The sequence below is a fragment of the Oreochromis aureus genome, linkage group 9, assembly GCF_013358895.1.
Source record: "Oreochromis aureus strain Israel breed Guangdong linkage group 9, ZZ_aureus, whole genome shotgun sequence".
NCBI classification, from domain to species: Eukaryota; Metazoa; Chordata; class Actinopteri; order Cichliformes; family Cichlidae; genus Oreochromis; species Oreochromis aureus.
This window is the reverse complement of record NC_052950.1, coordinates 24,691,903-24,708,190: the sequence shown is the minus strand read 5'-3', so window position 1 is coordinate 24,708,190 and position 16,288 is coordinate 24,691,903. Positions and strand designations below refer to the sequence as shown.

At 39.6% G+C, this 16,288-nt stretch overlaps 2 protein-coding genes across 4 annotated transcripts; one reads left to right on the top strand and one right to left on the bottom strand.

Moving 5' to 3' along the window:
• Positions 1–84: 84 nt before the first annotated feature.
• Positions 85–6,597, bottom strand: mastl (microtubule associated serine/threonine kinase-like). Of its 2 annotated transcripts, XM_039616904.1 has the most exons (13): positions 6,223–6,597; positions 6,000–6,137; positions 5,779–5,918; positions 5,599–5,687; positions 5,402–5,508; positions 5,127–5,286; positions 4,603–4,751; positions 3,397–4,467; positions 2,895–3,036; positions 2,749–2,769; positions 1,680–1,793; positions 1,467–1,568; positions 85–828 (listed from the first exon to the last, which is right to left on the bottom strand). In XM_039616904.1, exons 1-13 carry the CDS (start codon positions 6,391–6,393, stop codon positions 671–673), a joined length of 2,562 nt encoding a protein of 853 aa, XP_039472838.1. In that variant the 5' UTR covers positions 6,394–6,597; the 3' UTR covers positions 85–670. The 2 variants fall into 2 exon arrangements, with proteins under 2 accessions (XP_039472838.1, XP_039472839.1); XM_039616905.1 differs by lacking the exon at positions 2,749–2,769.
• Positions 6,598–6,898: 301 nt separating this feature from the next.
• Positions 6,899–15,518, top strand: LOC116310344 (ATP-dependent zinc metalloprotease YME1L1-like). Of its 2 annotated transcripts, none has more exons than XM_031727107.2 (18): positions 6,899–7,143; positions 7,720–7,839; positions 9,430–9,598; positions 9,696–9,797; positions 10,432–10,541; positions 10,787–10,937; positions 11,080–11,187; positions 11,582–11,755; positions 11,876–12,028; positions 12,113–12,245; positions 12,334–12,396; positions 12,681–12,793; positions 12,964–13,119; positions 13,249–13,400; positions 13,489–13,615; positions 13,892–13,965; positions 14,461–14,547; positions 14,657–15,518. In XM_031727107.2, exons 1-18 carry the CDS (start codon positions 7,108–7,110, stop codon positions 14,825–14,827), a joined length of 2,199 nt encoding a protein of 732 aa, XP_031582967.2. In that variant the 5' UTR covers positions 6,899–7,107; the 3' UTR covers positions 14,828–15,518. The 2 variants fall into 2 exon arrangements, with proteins under 2 accessions (XP_031582967.2, XP_031582968.2); XM_031727108.2 differs by having other exon boundaries at positions 6,900–7,143; positions 11,080–11,163.
• Positions 15,519–16,288: the final 770 nt, after the last annotated feature.

Sequence of the window (16,288 nt, the reverse complement as noted above, 5' to 3'; positions counted from 1 at the left end):
TCCCCTCACATTTAATATATTTAAGAAGGGTACAGTTGAGATTTTTCTCCAAATACAATTCTGCAAAAATACTCAAAGCACACATCTTGTTACAAACAGGTTTTATTTGTTTTTTCTTTTTTTCTCAGAGTTAAGATAAAATTGTGCATGTAGCAAGAATTAACCGGTAGTGTGGAAAACTGAGCGGACACAACAATCAAAATTAGAAACATTATGTAAAATAACAGTCCTGCTGGAATAAAGTAACAGTCTTGAAACAACGCTACACTAAATTTACATAGAATATATAAGACATTATTTATGAAGATATTAGAACGCTTTTCTTCAACACTGAAACATGACAGTGAGTACCAGTACAGCAGAAAATGGAGCATATTAACTTTAACATCCTCATCACAACAAAATCAAGCAGCAGATAAACAGGTGCCTTGCTAGTGGAGTAATGTAACACAGTAGTGCTAACATTAAAAAGATATTTCTTGTAGCTACGTGGCTCTTTTTGATTGTACAAATGTAAAATGTTTTCTTTAAAAACAATATTACAACAGTGAACGGAAAAGCCACCCTAATCCACATCTTCACCTCGCATTTACTTGCAGAAATCCAAGGTAATGGTCTGAAGCGTTTAAAAATCACTCTCACGTCAAACATTCGAGCAAGAGAACAACTTCTATAGACTGAAGCCGGACACGACAATGTGCTGAGCATTGTTTCTCGCGTCAAAGTAAGAGGTGTCGGTTTCGTCGTCTGGCTGAGGTATGAAAGGCATCGGCTGGTTCTGCAGGTTGTCCCAGTCCAGGCCGTCAAACAGGGGGTGGCACTTCAGTTCTAATGGAAAATATAGGCAAATGACAAACAGCAAAACACACAACCTATTTCTTCTTCTTTTGTTTTCGAGAACATAGGTTCAAATTAACTTCCAACTTCTAAAATCGGTATAAGTATTTTATGTTAAGTTAATCTGTTCTAAAATGGGGTGAAAGTATAATTATCCATGTTTATGAACAAACAAAAATGAACAGCTTTTTTTAAACAGCTTCTGAATCATCTATAAATTTTCATAACAGTCTATTTTACATCGTGCTTTAAGTTTACATATAAAACATACTCTCCATAGAGCTTTACTGACAGATTTGTGTGATATAAAATTTATTTGAAGGACCAAAACTGCCAAATAGATTAATTAATACTTACTTATTGTCTTCTGTATGTAACTGTCATCAAATTAAAGATCATTAAATGCACAAACGTTCATAAACATAAATGTAGGAATTCATTTAAAAATAAAATAACATTACCTTTTTATTAATCCTGTATTTACATTACATTTTTCCTTATTTATTCATGTTTAAAAAGATATAATTGTGTTTTTACTGATGTGTTTATTTCTGTTTGGATTACAAATACTGTTAAAATTTTCACTTTTCTTTCTCTTTTGGTCTTTTATTTTGAAAGGTGGTCTCTACCTTTTAAGCCAGCGCGCTTTGTCATGTCCATGGTCAGCAGGATTTCAATGGCATTCCTGGAGTCTACAGATAACTCCTCCTCCCCCTCAGGCCAGGGTATATCTACAATAGTTGATAGTAACGTAGGCGTGTTGGTAATCGAGAAGAAGCTTAGTGAGTTACATATTTTAGATGGTTTTGTGGTTGAGGGTTGGAAGAGAAGAGCAAACCCACCCCTGTTCAGGATATTCTGGAAGACCAGCTGGGGCGTCTCGTCATTGAATGGCGGCACACCTGTGAGGAACTCGAAAAGACACACACCAAGCGCCCACCAATCCACCATGAAGTCTGCCCGGGTAGACGACGACAACGACAACAACAACAACAAAAGAAGAAGGAATAGTCACATTTTGTACAGCCATGGGTCTCAAACGCCTCACTTTTCCCTGTGATTTCTGTTAGAGTGCACACTAACTGTACTGCAGTGGCAAAAGCAGGGACTACGTTAGATACTGAGTACTGGGAAGAAAACATTCTTTCACTCTCACATACGAAAGCCTAAAAACAAATCATTAGGATTCTTTTGTATTAAATTTCATGTCAATTCAAACAAGCAGAGTTCATTGAGGGTAAAACAAACAGGGTGCCTGAGATTTGTCCTTACAAGCCTACAAACGTTGCGCTTCTCAAGACTTATTTTTTAGTTCTCGATAGCTGCACAGACTTAAAACCACGATTACAGTTATAGGTCTCTACTATTGAGCGAATAAGACAATAGATGAATGAATTCATGTCACAGAAGTCAAATAGCAGCGATCAAGCTACAAAATGGCATTGTGCAGCTGACAGGAGACACTGCCCTCAATGTGTTAACATTTGAATTAATAACAGCATGGCAGATCAATAAGTTATTATTAGATGACATTTTGTGTGATGCCAGTGCTACTGTGCATTGACAGTGTGTCAGAATTGCTCAAATTCTATAGATTTATAAGAACAAAAAGAAGAAAATCTTTTTTTGCCCAATTAAAAGCACATCAGCCACAGCTAATCTGATTCCCCTGCTGGCACAATGGTGTTAAAAGAGACTTGAAAGACCCAATGCTTTAACCTTTAGAATCACACACTTGAACCACCATCCCTTTCCCCTTTAATTAGGCTCACAGTTTGTTCACCGATCCAAAGGGCAGAAACAGCGGGGAAAGGGAAACGGGGCAGGAATCCGCTCATTTCCTACAGCGTATTAGCAGGCCGGGGAACATGCAAGCTTGCTTGCAAAGAAACATTAACGTTAAAAACTTACCACACTGACCACTTCCTGAAACTAAAAGAGAGTGCCTGTCACAAGAGCTACAATGTCAAGCAAACTATTCAGTTAAAACAAGACTGAGACTGACTGACTTTGGCTTTGTTATCGTTACAGAACTTTTGAAGATTTCTCTCTCTTACCATGTGGTTTTCCCAGAAGAAGCTCTGGAGCCAAATAGTCAGGGGTTCCTAAAATCGGTGCTCCCTCAACAGGCAGTGCTCCCCTTCGGACACTCTTTGGAGTCCTGTAAGGGGTATGAGAGGTCGACATGGGCTGAGGAGTCTGAGGAAATGAAAGGGAAAGGTGAAGAAAGACAAATGCATTAATTTCATTAATATGTACATAATCCTATAGAACTGCCTTTCACTGAATCATAAATGAAATCTGTGACTGCCAAACTTTATTAAAGCGGTTGTCATTGTCAGTTATGCTGAAGATCTTTGAACTTCAGTTGAACAGGGGCAACTTAAAGTCAGAGGACAGGAAGTTGATAAGATAAAAAAGCAATTGCTTTAAATTGTGAGACAAGCAAAATTACTCTAGTAGAGTACAAAAATAAAAATACTGACTTAACAATGAGAGCGTCAGGTTGCGTTTCTGGGGCTATGCAGACTGCTGTATTCCTCGTCCTTCCATGCCTACCTGATAGAGGGAACCACTGGAGCTGGGTCTCTTCTGTACTGGTGTTGCAGCTCCAGGTGCGGCGTTATAAGAAGCCATTGTGGACACGTCCATAGCATCCACAGATCCGATGCTAAATCGGGACACCCCGGACACGTTGGAACGATTAATGGAGCTACAATAACTACGGAAGGCCACGACATTTCGCGGCTTGAGGAATAAAGGGGACTCCACATCACTGCAAGCAAGCTCAGGGAGTCGGTTCGCAAAGGAACAGTGAGATTCATCTCTCCCCATAAAATGACCAAGTTTAGGTGTTTCAACAGTGGCCACAGGAGTTTTTGGTAGTGATGCAGTATAGAAGGAGTCTTTACTTTCTTTGTTCTCCTCTGGTGATAATGAATTCCTGTGTTTGACAGGCTCAGTTGGCTGGAGGGATGGATGGCTGTCTATAGTGAAAGACATTTCGTGCATAGACCCGTCAGAGTCCATGCTCAGGTTCCTACAAATGTCTCTTGTCCCAGGAAGTGGTGACGTGAAACTCGTGTGTGACAGGTCTTTGGCTCCGCCTTCAAATACATCCTCCACCGGCTCTTCCAGTTCATAAAACAGACTTTTGGCTACAGCAACGGGACTGGAGCGCTTCGGCACCCGGTCTTCAGCTGCCCCGATCCCCTCAGTGGAGACCATGAAGTCGCCTATTTTGATGGTGGAAAATGTTCCAGTCAAGCCAGTGTGAAACCTCTCAGTCTCCACAGGAATCTCATAGAACCTCTTGTAGTCTGCGTTTCTCTTTTTGGCTCGGATCTCTGGCGTCTCTGGACTTCTTTGTAAATCTGAAAATGTTCTCTTCACAGATGAGGGAACTGCTAACTGACAAACGTTCTCCTGAGCTGTGGAGACAGCCTCCTGGTTGTTCGTATGGGATTTATTTTCTACAAGACGAGCTTCATTTGACTTTTTTGATTGACTGCAAGAGGCCTTATCAGAAAAGCAAAAAGTGTCCGGTTTTGTGGGCGCACTGTCCTCTTTGGGGACCTTGAACTCAGATCGCCCTCTCCTGTTCTGGTCATTCATGTGTTCATTCTCTTTCTGAAGAAAAAAAAAGTCACAATATGCAATAAAATGTGAGTGAGATACTTTATGAACAGGAAACTGCAAGCCAAAACACTTTATTGGTCTTTAATTACACATGGATATAAATAAGAATTAAGAAAATCCACTTACCTCCTCACACTCCCACAGTGGACTGGTGCCACCGTCAGTGTCAGTAGTGCTGCCTGCACTCATCGTCTGAAACCTGCTCCTGGTCTTCATCAACGTGGGAGTCAGATTTTTTGTCAAATTATGAGGACTAAACACGTTGCTCTTTGGTCCTATAAGGATGGCAGATAAAATTTAGAAGAAAAAAACAAAGCAAAAGGCGAAATTAGCATACATTTTCATTGTCAGCATAACTCGTCTTTCCACATGAATAAAGAATGACAAAATGCCAAGAGGATACCTCTTGGCTGTCTACTACAGCCTGATAGAATCAGCTAATAATGACCTATCACTTAAAAATCTGTATCATATGCTTTCATATGGTAACTTCATGATATATTGATAACCCTTTTGTTACCAACTTTAAAGCATGTATTTAACAGCAACCCCATAATTTCTCCTTTTTAGTAAAATTTCTAACATAATGTAGGCAAAAATAAAAAGTAAATAAATCAACCCCAAAAAATAAAATGTCCTTGATGACATACCCAGTTTCCAAGGGTAGCGAGCAGGTGAAGACAGGTGTTCTATTTTCTTCATTACAGGAGAATCGAGAGATTTATTCCTTGGTTTTATTTTGCCGCACGACATGGGACTGAACACCACAGTAGCGCTGCAGTGACGCTTGCCTTCTGCTGCTGGTGTATTCTGTGTTTAACAGAATAACAGAAAAAGAGGAATTATGTAACACACACAGACACACACACATGAAACAACACATCTGATTGTTTTCCTGCATGTGAAGTGATTTGAATTCACTTACAAATCCAAGGGAGCTGATTAAAGAGAGGATTTGCCCTGGCGTGCGGGAATAATCCTTCTTGGGTTTAGCCAAAGATGGGGTAGTGAGGATATCCATAAGATTCAGCTCTAATATAGAAAGCACAGAGGTAAAGTAACTATTAATAATATTTCTAAAGGCGATGGTTATAATGTGTAAAAGCTGCTGGGAAGTCAAACCTCTGTCCAGCTTGACTTTAGAAAGGCCAAAATCTGTTAATTTGATGTGGCCTTCGTTGGATATGAGCATGTTGTCTGGCTTCAGATCTCTGGAAAAAAATAAAGTTACAGTTCAAAAATGCATATAAACCTCAATCAAATTTAATAAAAGTGCAAGATTTGCATACACTGTAAAAGTACCTGTGAATTATACCATGACGATGGAGATAGTCCAAAGCCAGTGCGACCTCTGAGATGTATTTTACAGCCATGTCCTGGTCAAAATAGCCATAGATATGAAGGAGAGATTTGACATCTCCACCAATGAGGTATTCCATTACCTGTAAGCATAAACAATTACTTAATAAACGGGGTCATTAACATGTTTAACGCGAGTCTATTTTTTCATCTCTGGGCGTTACCAGATAGATCTTGGTGGCTGTCTGAAGGGAGTAAAACAGGTGAACCACGAAGGGACTTTTGCTCAAAGCGAGGGCATCTCGCTCTGCCTTCAGCTGGTTTGTCATGTTTTTATCCACCATGTCGGCTTTCTTCATCACCTATGAGGCAGAAGAAAAGTGCATTTAAGTAAGCTAGCTCTCCCTTTAATGATTTAGAATAAGCACAGGTTAAAAACCCACTAACCTTAATGGCATATAAGCGTGCGTTGCACTTCTTCCGTGCAAGGTAGACCTTGCCAAAAGCCCCGCGGCTGATGGGCTTCAGCACGACGAAATCGTTGATAGACGGCGGTTTAGGGTGATGATCCACAGATTTCACGTCGGCACACGAGCGGTGCTCTCCCTCTGCGTCCATTATTTAACTGCTTTAAAATGAGGGTTACGTCTGTGATAGCCAGCCAGCTCAAAGTAAACAACACTCACTTGCAAAAGAACGGACCTCTGGTTTGTTTTGAAATTTTGAATTCCGCAGATCTTTCACGGGGACCCCACTCAGTTGTCCAAGAAAGCGCCTGCGTGAAAAAGAACAGCCTGTACTTGAACAACCTGCGTAGTGTAACTAGACGCTAGTTAACTTTGGCCGTCTAATTACCATTAAAACAACTATTTATCCGAAATCCATTTTTTTGGAAACTATTTTTAAATTTTGATCAGGCACTCACGAACAGACCAAAATGAGAAGAACGTGAAAATTAAATAGGAAAATGAATAATAACTGCTACGCTTTTTTTTACTGTAAGGCACCTGATGCAAGTGAAGATTTCTTTTGTCATTTCTATGCATTATAAATTAATTTTAATAAGTTCAAGGAAATAGTCGCAATGATGCAAGCATAACCCGGTAGTAGTTCTTCTTGACGTCATTTTGTAGTCCGTTTGACCTCAGATGCCGGGGGATCCATTTGGCGTTATTAGCTGAAAAAAAAGTTGTGTAACTGTTGAAAGTTGTGTAACAAGGAAAACCAAAAGGACGCCCCTTTCGGGAGGACGCATTCATTTGGGTTATAAAGAGGGTCTGTCCTTACAAACCAGCCCTCCAAAGTCCGTTTTTGTAGCATCCATCGGCAAAAATGTTTTCGCTGTCTTCGTCATTTCAGCCACAGCAGGTAAGCCGACTAGATAGCGGCTTATTGACTTGGCTAGCTCATGTGTGTTCTTCTCGCAGTGAATTTAGTCTTTAGTTGTAAGTTAGTGTTTATTTTAGGACTGTTATGGGAGTTATATCGACATGAAGCTCTGCTGCCTGTTGCTTTTTTCACCCCTTTTTTCCCCTTTAGCTCGAATGGTGTTAGCAAGAACATAACGATTACTCCAGAATAAGCCCATGCTTACGTCACGCTGTCACCCTGTGTCGGTGCCGAGACGAGCGTGATACGTGAGGTTTCGGTCGTGACTTTACCCTGAGATACGTGAAAGAAAATCTAGGTTAAATTTAAATAAAGTATTTGAAAAAATCCTTCAAAGAGTAGAGGTTACGTAACTCCCATACGTCTGCCGTATGTGCGCAAAACCGCTCTGTGTGCAGAATAACACTGACATAACAGCCCTGACCTCGCTGTCTCCGCCTGGAAGTCTCATTTAAAACCAAAAAACAAGTAGAATGGGAAACGTTAAATGTACATGTAGAAAATGTGAGGTGCTATGAGAGTGCTTTAAGCTACTGCTGTTCTCGTGTCTTCCAGATGATAGTGCCTCTCAGCCAGCTCACCAATGCCCTCCACTCTCTGAAGAATTCAGCCACAGCTTCAATCCAGGCTCTTCACAAAGACTTCAATCCAGAGCACAGTGCATTTCTGAGAGAGGTGAGATCCATCTCCTGACGATAGTAGCTGAAGGTGACATAGTACATGTTTTGTTACAGTGGACTATCTAAGGTAAACCACAGATCTGTTGATGGCAACTTTATGAAGTATGTTTATGAGTAAACTTTATTATATCTTCACTACTTTTAATGGCCGCACACTATATTATACTGTACCATAGTAATGTGTCTAAGTAAAGAATATATATGTCTTTGTTCACTGTTTTAACAATCATTGCCTTGTCCTTATGGATCAGGTTGGTCCTCAGAAAACAGGTCATCGCTTAATTTGCAATGAGCGACTATGAAAGACCACGGGTCTGAGTGTCCATAGAGAAAATTTTAAAGGATTTCTCCACTCATCTAATGAGGAAGTGAAAGAGGCTAGATCTTCTTATTTCACTAATTTCATGAATCATAATAAGAATGATCCTCTACATCAGCATGCTCTGATAAAGAGACAAAGTAGTCTGGTTGTCAATCGATGTTTGAAAAGGGCAGTGGACTTTCCATGAAAAGTCTCCCTGTTTCTATGAAGACAATAACACTAAATGACTTGGTTACCAAAATGGGAAAAAGAAAACCCTCATCATCCTCGTTAGAGATTTTACCTGTTTGGGACTCTTCTCTGGCTCTGCATTAAACAGGTTTTCCTCATATTTATCTGACAGGGCTTTCTCTGTTAGGTTGAATATGTAATCCTTTAACACTGCTTCTCTAACCTGTGAGCTGCAAGGCTCAATCCTGGGTCCATTATTGCTTTTCTTTCTACATTCTTCCTTTAGCTGGCATTATTAGATTTCTTTTTTTCTGAATTTTTTCTGAATTTTTATGCCAGTAAAATGCATATACAGCTGAATTTCAAGCCTTACCAGCTGGATAGATTGTTCAACCTAGCTGAATGTTTATCCGGATAAGTTACTGGATATCCAGTAATTACTTTGTTTTGTATTACAAAAACACAGAGGCTATGATTATAGTTCATTGTGTTGCTTATCTGCTAAGTCCAGTCTTCATAATCTTGGTGTTATATTTGATTCCTCTCTGGGCTTTGACTCACATGCAACATCTACTCTGGCGTACCTGTTTTGTTTTGTTTTGTTTTGTTTTTTTCATTTAAGGAATATTTCTAAATTGCGAGGTATAGTTTTCTCAGATGAACTTGAGAAAATGTCATGACTCTAACTGATACAAAATGCTGCAGCCTAACTTCTAATATATTCCAGTAAGCAAGCTATTCCTCGTGTTTACTCCTGTTTTATACTCCTTACATTTGTTCCCAGTTTATCTTAGAATAAAGAGCACTAAATGGCCATGCTTATTTATCTGAACTTCTTCTTAAACACACTGCTGCTCACATACTGAGATCCTAGGCTCAGAATTTATTGGTTGTACCTCAGATGAGATTGAAGACTGGAGGGGACAGAGTCTTTTGTTCTGTGGCACCAAGGTTATTGCATTTTTATTATGATTATTTCTCATTTTTATTTATTTTGCTGTGTCATCTTTACTTACATAGTTACTTACATTTGGGTGATCACTTGTTCCATAGAGTTATAGATGACCTACCTTTGCTATCCTTTCCTTATAGCCCAGCGTGAGTCTGAAGGATCTGGGCCTGTCCGAGCTCAGGGCGAGTCAGCTGGACGAGCTCGTCAGCAGGTTACTGCCTACACCGGGACCAGAAGAGCCTCCCGCTGTTCCTTCGATATGGAGAACGAGCCATGTTTCTGCAGACAGCTTCTTTCACAACAAGCACGGTGAGCAGCTCAGTCGAGCTTTATTTATTTATCTAGATGTTTTAATGTGAAACAGACCTTGAGATTTTTTTCTCTTTTTGTACGATTTGTCTCACAGGGTTCTCACACAGGAATTTGGGGCTTTTCGGCTCACCATTATTCCACAGACAATACCACAGCCCACTAAGACAAGCTTGCTCAGAGCTACAGTTTTTGCCTGGTAAGAAGCTGACGTTAAACAAACTTAGTGACATTAAAGCCCCTTTCGGGCGTGCACTCCTTTCCATTTGTCTGAAGGCACCTGAGCTTTGTTGGCCTCATGCCTGAGTGAAAAGTCAAAAGACAATCTTACAATTTATACAGGTCTGATATATATGTTCTGTATATGCTCTTTGTTAAGTTGCTTAGCTCTCAAAAACCATTTTTCTTAATTTATGCCTTCAATAGCAGTAAGATAGAAAAAAAAATTGGGGGCTATCGATGGCTCCACTGGATGGCTTTCACTGTCCTTAACACTCAGTCTCACTTTACAACAAACAGGTTTGTTATGTTTCTGTTTGTTATGAGTTGGTCTTCACAGCAGGGCCTGAGCTAAAGCACAGCCACCATGGGGGCCCCTATATAAACAGCAATACCGTGCAGCACACAAAAATTATGCTGTTTTGCAACAACACTGGCGAGGATTACATTTTCCAAAATGTAGTTACATGCGATTAGAGCACAGCTAGACTTACCTATGACAAACAGCTCTCATTTTAACAGACTGAAGAAGCCAGAAATGTTATATACCCCATGTCTGAAAAGGTTAAAGATACTTGACATATAGTCACATTTCATGTTTTCTGTCTGTGTAGTATGGGTCCAAAGTCGCGGTTTCAAGACTCTTCGATCAAGGACCAGACGGACGGAGTCTGGTTATGATGGTCCGGTGGAATCTGAAGCCTACACGCCAGCCTTCATGAAGGTATGCCACCACACAACTGATGTATCTGTTGCACTGTTGGTTAATCCAACATAAATTCAGTATTTACTGAATAAGCATTATTTCTCGGACTCTGCACAGTTAGTTATGCAGTTAGAATGAGCAACATAATTAGAATCTTTAGCTCTTTGCACAAATTGACAAACTCGTTGCAGATTTTGAGTTGCTATTTGAAACACACCTTTAAATGGGGGATAGCAGATTTACCATGTCTACCCCCCCCCCAGGGATTGCTCTTGAAAGAAAAAGGAGTCGAGGCACAGTCTTTGGACCAAGTGATACAACAAAAAAACCTTCCAGAAAACCAGCAGGAGGCTTTCAAGACGGGTTTCACTGAGGGGTTCATGAGGTCTCAAGCTTTGACTCAGAGAACACAAGGCATGTGGTCCAGACAAAGACACGGTTACCTGTTTTTCATTATAACAGTTGGTGGCAGTGCTGAGCTGAATACAAAGACGAAGACTGACTGATTTTTTTTTTTTTTTTTTTTTTTTTTTTTTTGGTCTGTTATGTTTTACAGACTCGCTGAGGAGAACCAGGTTGATCCTCTTGGTCCTTCTCCTCATTGGTATTTATGGCCTCTCAAGAACCCCGTTTCTCTCCGGTAAAGGCCCCTTTTCTGATGCTGGTTTGTTTCAGTCTTCATTCTTTCTTAAGACTTCAAATTAAATCCTAATCCTACATGCACACTGCCTGCTGATTTACACCCTCCAAGGGTGCAAAAGCATTAGAAAAGGAGTGTTTCACTTAATTTTCACCAAATTTTCAGCTTAAATATTTATATATATTTCTGTATTTATTACCATGATGTACTAGCGTGCATGTAGGGTTTGACAGATTATTTTGGTGCATGATACTGTGCTTTAACATATAAATATCTATAAAAACTATTTTTTATTTCATGACTGTTCGTGCTTTATGAATAACTGGTAGAAAATAAATGTGTGCTGCAGGAAGCAGCTGTTACTGTGAGACATTGAAAATATGTATTTATTGAACTGATTATTTTGGGGATCTCGTAGTGAGGTTCCGCACCACATCCGGTCTTGACTCTGCAGTCGACCCCATCCAGATGAAGAATGTGACATTTGAGCATGTCAAAGGGGTGGAGGAGGCAAAGAGCGAACTGCAAGATGTTGTTGAGTTTCTGAAAAACCCACAGAAATTTACCGTTTTGGGTGGAAAGCTGCCAAAAGGTATCGATGCTGCTAATTCTTTTCATCACTTTTTACTGATCATTAAGAAAATTCAGTATATTGAATAGAGTGTTTTTTTGGGGGGGGTTTTCTTATGTGTTTCCGTTTGGGTCTCCTCAGGGATCCTGCTTGTTGGTCCCCCAGGCACAGGAAAGACTCTGTTAGCACGAGCCGTGGCCGGAGAGGCCGATGTTCCTTTTTACTATGCCTCCGGATCAGAGTTCGATGAGATGTTCGTGGGCGTTGGTGCGAGCCGAATCAGGAACCTTTTCAGTAAGTTTACTGGATGTGAGAAATTTTAGTTACACTTAAAATTGTATTTTAAAAAAATATAACCTCTATTTTTGTGTTTTGCAGAAGAGGCAAAAGCCAATGCTCCCTGTGTCATCTTCATTGATGAGCTGGACAGCGTGGGTGGAAAGAGAATAGAGTCCCCTATGCATCCTTACTCCAGACAAACCATCAACCAGCTGCTGGCTGAAATGGATGGGTCAGTGTTAGTTAAACTGAATAGTGTGATTGGTGGTGTAGATACCTTAAATTTACAGTTGCCTGTGTTTTGTTTTGCTCTTTTACAGATTTAAACCAAATGAAGGAGTCATTGTTATTGGTGCTACAAACTTTGCTGAAGCTTTGGATAAGTATGTAAACATTTAGGATGAACTGCTTTTTATGTATGCCATAAACATGTTAATTTTTTTGTAAAGTGACAGTAAAATTAAAGCATTTTTTAAGCATTTACTATCAGAGGTAGTTATTGTGCAGTTATGCAGCTTCTGAGGAAACACATTCGTTTTACAGGTATTATTAAGACATTTCGAGTATCGTTTTGCGATAGTTTTAAGTAGTATTTGTTCTCCTAAATAAGAATTCAACAGAATAAACTTCTATGTCCTAATTATTGCTGCTTTGCATCACTCTTTAGCGCTCTGGTTCGACCAGGGAGGTTTGACATGCAGGTGACGGTCCCTCGCCCTGATGTGAAAGGCCGCACAGAGATTCTCAACTGGTACCTCTCCAAGATCAAAGTAGACCCAGGTAGGTCTTGGTGTAAAGTATTTAACAATATTAAGGATATCTCATCCTTTTTTTCTCCTGTTATCCTTCTCTGCTGGAGCTAAGCCTGAGAGGAAACCTGTGTTTGCCATTTCTCTAAATGACTCCATTGTTTTTGATCACCTTTACAAACACTGTTTGTTCTTTCCCAGCCATTGATGCAGAGATTATTGCCCGAGGCACAGTGGGCTTCTCGGGGGCAGAGCTCGAGAACCTGGTCAACCAGGCAGCCCTGAAGGCAGCTGTGGACGGGAAAGAGATGGTCACAATGAAGGACCTGGAGTTCGCTAAGGACAAGATCCTCATGGGTAAATGAGTGATCACGGTGCAGCACACAGCACTACATTTCAGATTACACTGATCACCTGTACATTATTAAATGAGGAGACAGGAACACCATCATGATTATTTCTTTATGTTTCCATTTCGTATTTCAGGCCCTGAGAGGCGGAGTGTTGAAATTGACAAGAAGAATAAGACCATTACTGCATACCACGAGTCCGGCCATGCCATTGTTGCCTATTACACCAAAGATGCAATGCCCATCAATAAGGCTACTATCATGCCTCGAGGACCAACTCTGGGCCATGTGAGCTTTTGTTACAGTTTCTCAGTATCGTATGTATTTCTGCTGGGTTTTTTTTTTTTTTTTTTAATAAAACGTGCCGTGTTTTTAGGTGTCGATGCTTCCAGAGAATGACCGCTGGAGCGAGACACGAGCCCAGCTGCTGGCTCAGATGGACGTCAGCATGGGCGGCCGAGTAGCAGAGGAGCTCATCTTTGGGAATGATTACATCACCACAGGTACGATACACAGAGGGACTGATTGGTAGGACAGGATTCATAAATATAAAATGCTTGAGCTATGAATAGTATTTCATGATGATAACATTTAAAGGTTTATCAGATTAACACCCAGGGATTTTCTTTTTCCAAGTATAAATACACGTATTTGTGTGCTTTTATCAACATAAGAAAATAAATTTGTGTGGTTTGAAGAAGTTTTTATAAATTACTAGTCTCTAGTCTTACGCTCTGATTGTTTGGAAGATGACAAAAAAACATTGTTAACCATTTCAGGTGCCTCCAGCGACTTTGATGGTGCAACCAAAATCGCAAAATTGATGGTGACCAGATTCGGCATGAGTGACAAGGTGAGAATTTAGACTTGTGTGGCAGATGATGTCTGTAGGTTTTTGGGGGGTTTTTTTGTTTGTTTTTTTGTTTGTTGTTTGTTCCAACCAGCATTTAAGGACTTAGCAGTGCTGTTCTAGGCTTTAACTGCTGCAGGTGTACATCTTTATTTACAGTAAGATACAAGTTATGAAGCCAAACACAATATTTGTCCTCAGTCAGTTTATGTCAGCCAAACTTTGTTAAATTAAAAGCAAACACAGTAGCACATCTACAGCTAATGTATTGAATAAATTAATTAATCTTGAAGTTAATACAAATCTGTAATAAAAGAAGAAAAAAAGTGGAGTGGACCTAAAAACTGCAGTCCTCTAACGTTACTGTGTTATTCGGTGTAATTACATACAGCAGAGTGAAAAGCGCTTTGTTACTCGCTTTACAGTATTACTAGCTACAAGTGGTCAATGCATGAGAAGACCCATTGTTCATTCATCTTGGTTATGCGTTTGTTACAGCTCGGTGTCATGACCTATGGAGACATTTCAAAGCAAAGCCCCGAAACACAAGCAGCCATTGAACAGGAAGTCAGAGCTTTACTCAAGGTGAGCAAATTATGTGTCATTTAAAAATAATAATTATAAATTTTTCTATTCTAATTCTCAAAAAAAAATTCCTCTTTCTGTAAATATTTCTTTTCTCTATTTTATGTAGGACTCATATGAACGTGCTAAGAATATCCTCAAGACTTACAGTAAGGAGCACAAGAAGCTGGCTGATGCCCTCCTAACATATGAAACTCTGGACGCCAAAGAGATCCAGATGGTGCTGGAGGGCAAATCACTGGACCACTATAGACCTCAGCAGCAGCAGCAGGCGTTGTAGACTCTAGTTTTTATATATACATATATATATGCACAACTGTGCAATTGAGCACAGGCCTTTGGGAGGCCTTGTTTTGTTTGTATCCCTTTTATTGTCAATGTGAAGATGACACTGAAACAATCATCAACCCTTGGAACGTCTCATCATTTACTTTCCTTCAGTGATTTTTAAATCATCTCAGTTTAACTGTGTGAAAATAACTATTTGTTCTCCCCAAAAAGTCACAAAGATGGTTTCATTCAGGGCTTTTTTTTTTTTTGTTCTCAGCTCTCACAGGGAGAGAAAAACAAAACCTCAGCAGCGGTTTTATGCACCAAGGTCATTTTTCGTATCATATGAATTTGTTTGGCGTCTGACTTTTCTCACATATTTGTACTGACCAGTGAACACCACGGGACCTTAAAGTACCTTAAGCTGGAAAGTACCATTTGGCTATGACCAGGCACAGGTGATACTGCTGTTCATTGCTGAACTCTTCAGATTAGAGTTTTTTTCTTTATATGCTTGCATTTACCATATGCATATCTATTTTCCTTTGTTCTTATTTATTAAAGTGCCCAAAGGTAAGACCAGCTGTAGCTGATAAATGAGAAGTTGTGTATATACTGTAAGCTTGTAAAAGACATGCATTGGTGCTTCTGTTTGTGTCTTTAGGTTAAAGCCTTCAAATAAAGATTGCTCTTACAAATCAGCCCTGATTCTTCTTTTGGGTTTGTTTGTTTTTTAGTTTGTTTTTTATCATGTGGTTCTTAAAACAAGTTGTAGCATTAACACATCATCACCTTATAAAACTGATAAAAAGGCCTTAGTTAATTATTAAATATACAACAAATAATATCTAATATATGTATCTGCTTTCCTTAGAATTTAATATAATTCAGGTAGCAGAGTTTATTGAAGCTTTTTCCACTGTTATCTGTCATAGCTGAAAACAGGAGAGGAAATTAACCTCAATCAAAATATAAGAGCTAGAATACTAAAGCAATCAGCTGAAAGACTGTAAAGTACTCCAAAGAACTGATGGGAACTTCAGCTCAATATTAGTGATGGTTTATAGATTTTAAATAGTGCTTTAAACCATTAAGTATGTGTGAAATCACAGTGAAATCTCTGACAGATGTTTACAGCACCTTGTTGAATCTAGACTAAAGTGGCTGATAAGTGTATTTTCTAATGTTACGCAGTGTCAAAGAACTTCATGCTTTTGAAAATGCAGACAAAATGACATCAGATTTTTTAAATCTACTGAGTGGCACATTTCTAACATTGCATCTTCTGTTGGCCAGTTAGCAGGAGCAAAGGCTTAATTATGGCTGCGGTTAAATTATCTTAACCTACCATTAGAGTCTTAAGTTCCAGGTGACTCTGGGGGAGAGGCTAAGAGACCAAGACACTGTCCTATTGTCTCATTTATTTGAAAAGGCTGGTACAACACTACTAGTGCTGACCAAAGACAGCAGC

Excerpts from the sequence above, each read along its gene's own strand:
- LOC116310344 (XM_031727107.2), top strand. The coding sequence starts at position 7,108 with ATGTTTTCGCTGTCTTCGTCATTTCAGCCACAGCAG. Across the intron at positions 7,144-7,719 it reads CGTCATTTCAGCCACAGCAG|ATGATAGTGCCTCTCAGCCA; the intron begins GTAAGCCGACTA and ends CGTGTCTTCCAG. Across the intron at positions 13,616-13,891 it reads GAATGATTACATCACCACAG|GTGCCTCCAGCGACTTTGAT; the intron begins GTACGATACACA and ends TAACCATTTCAG.
- mastl (XM_039616904.1), bottom strand. The coding sequence starts at position 6,393 with ATGGACGCAGAGGGAGAGCACCGCTCGTGTGCCGACGTGAAATCTGTG. Across the intron at positions 5,287-5,401 it reads TAATCAGCTCCCTTGGATTT|AATACACCAGCAGCAGAAGG; the intron begins GTAAGTGAATTC and ends TGTTAAACACAG. Across the intron at positions 2,770-2,894 it reads TCTTCTGGGAAAACCACATG|TTTCAGGAAGTGGTCAGTGT; the intron begins GTAAGAGAGAGA and ends ACTCTCTTTTAG.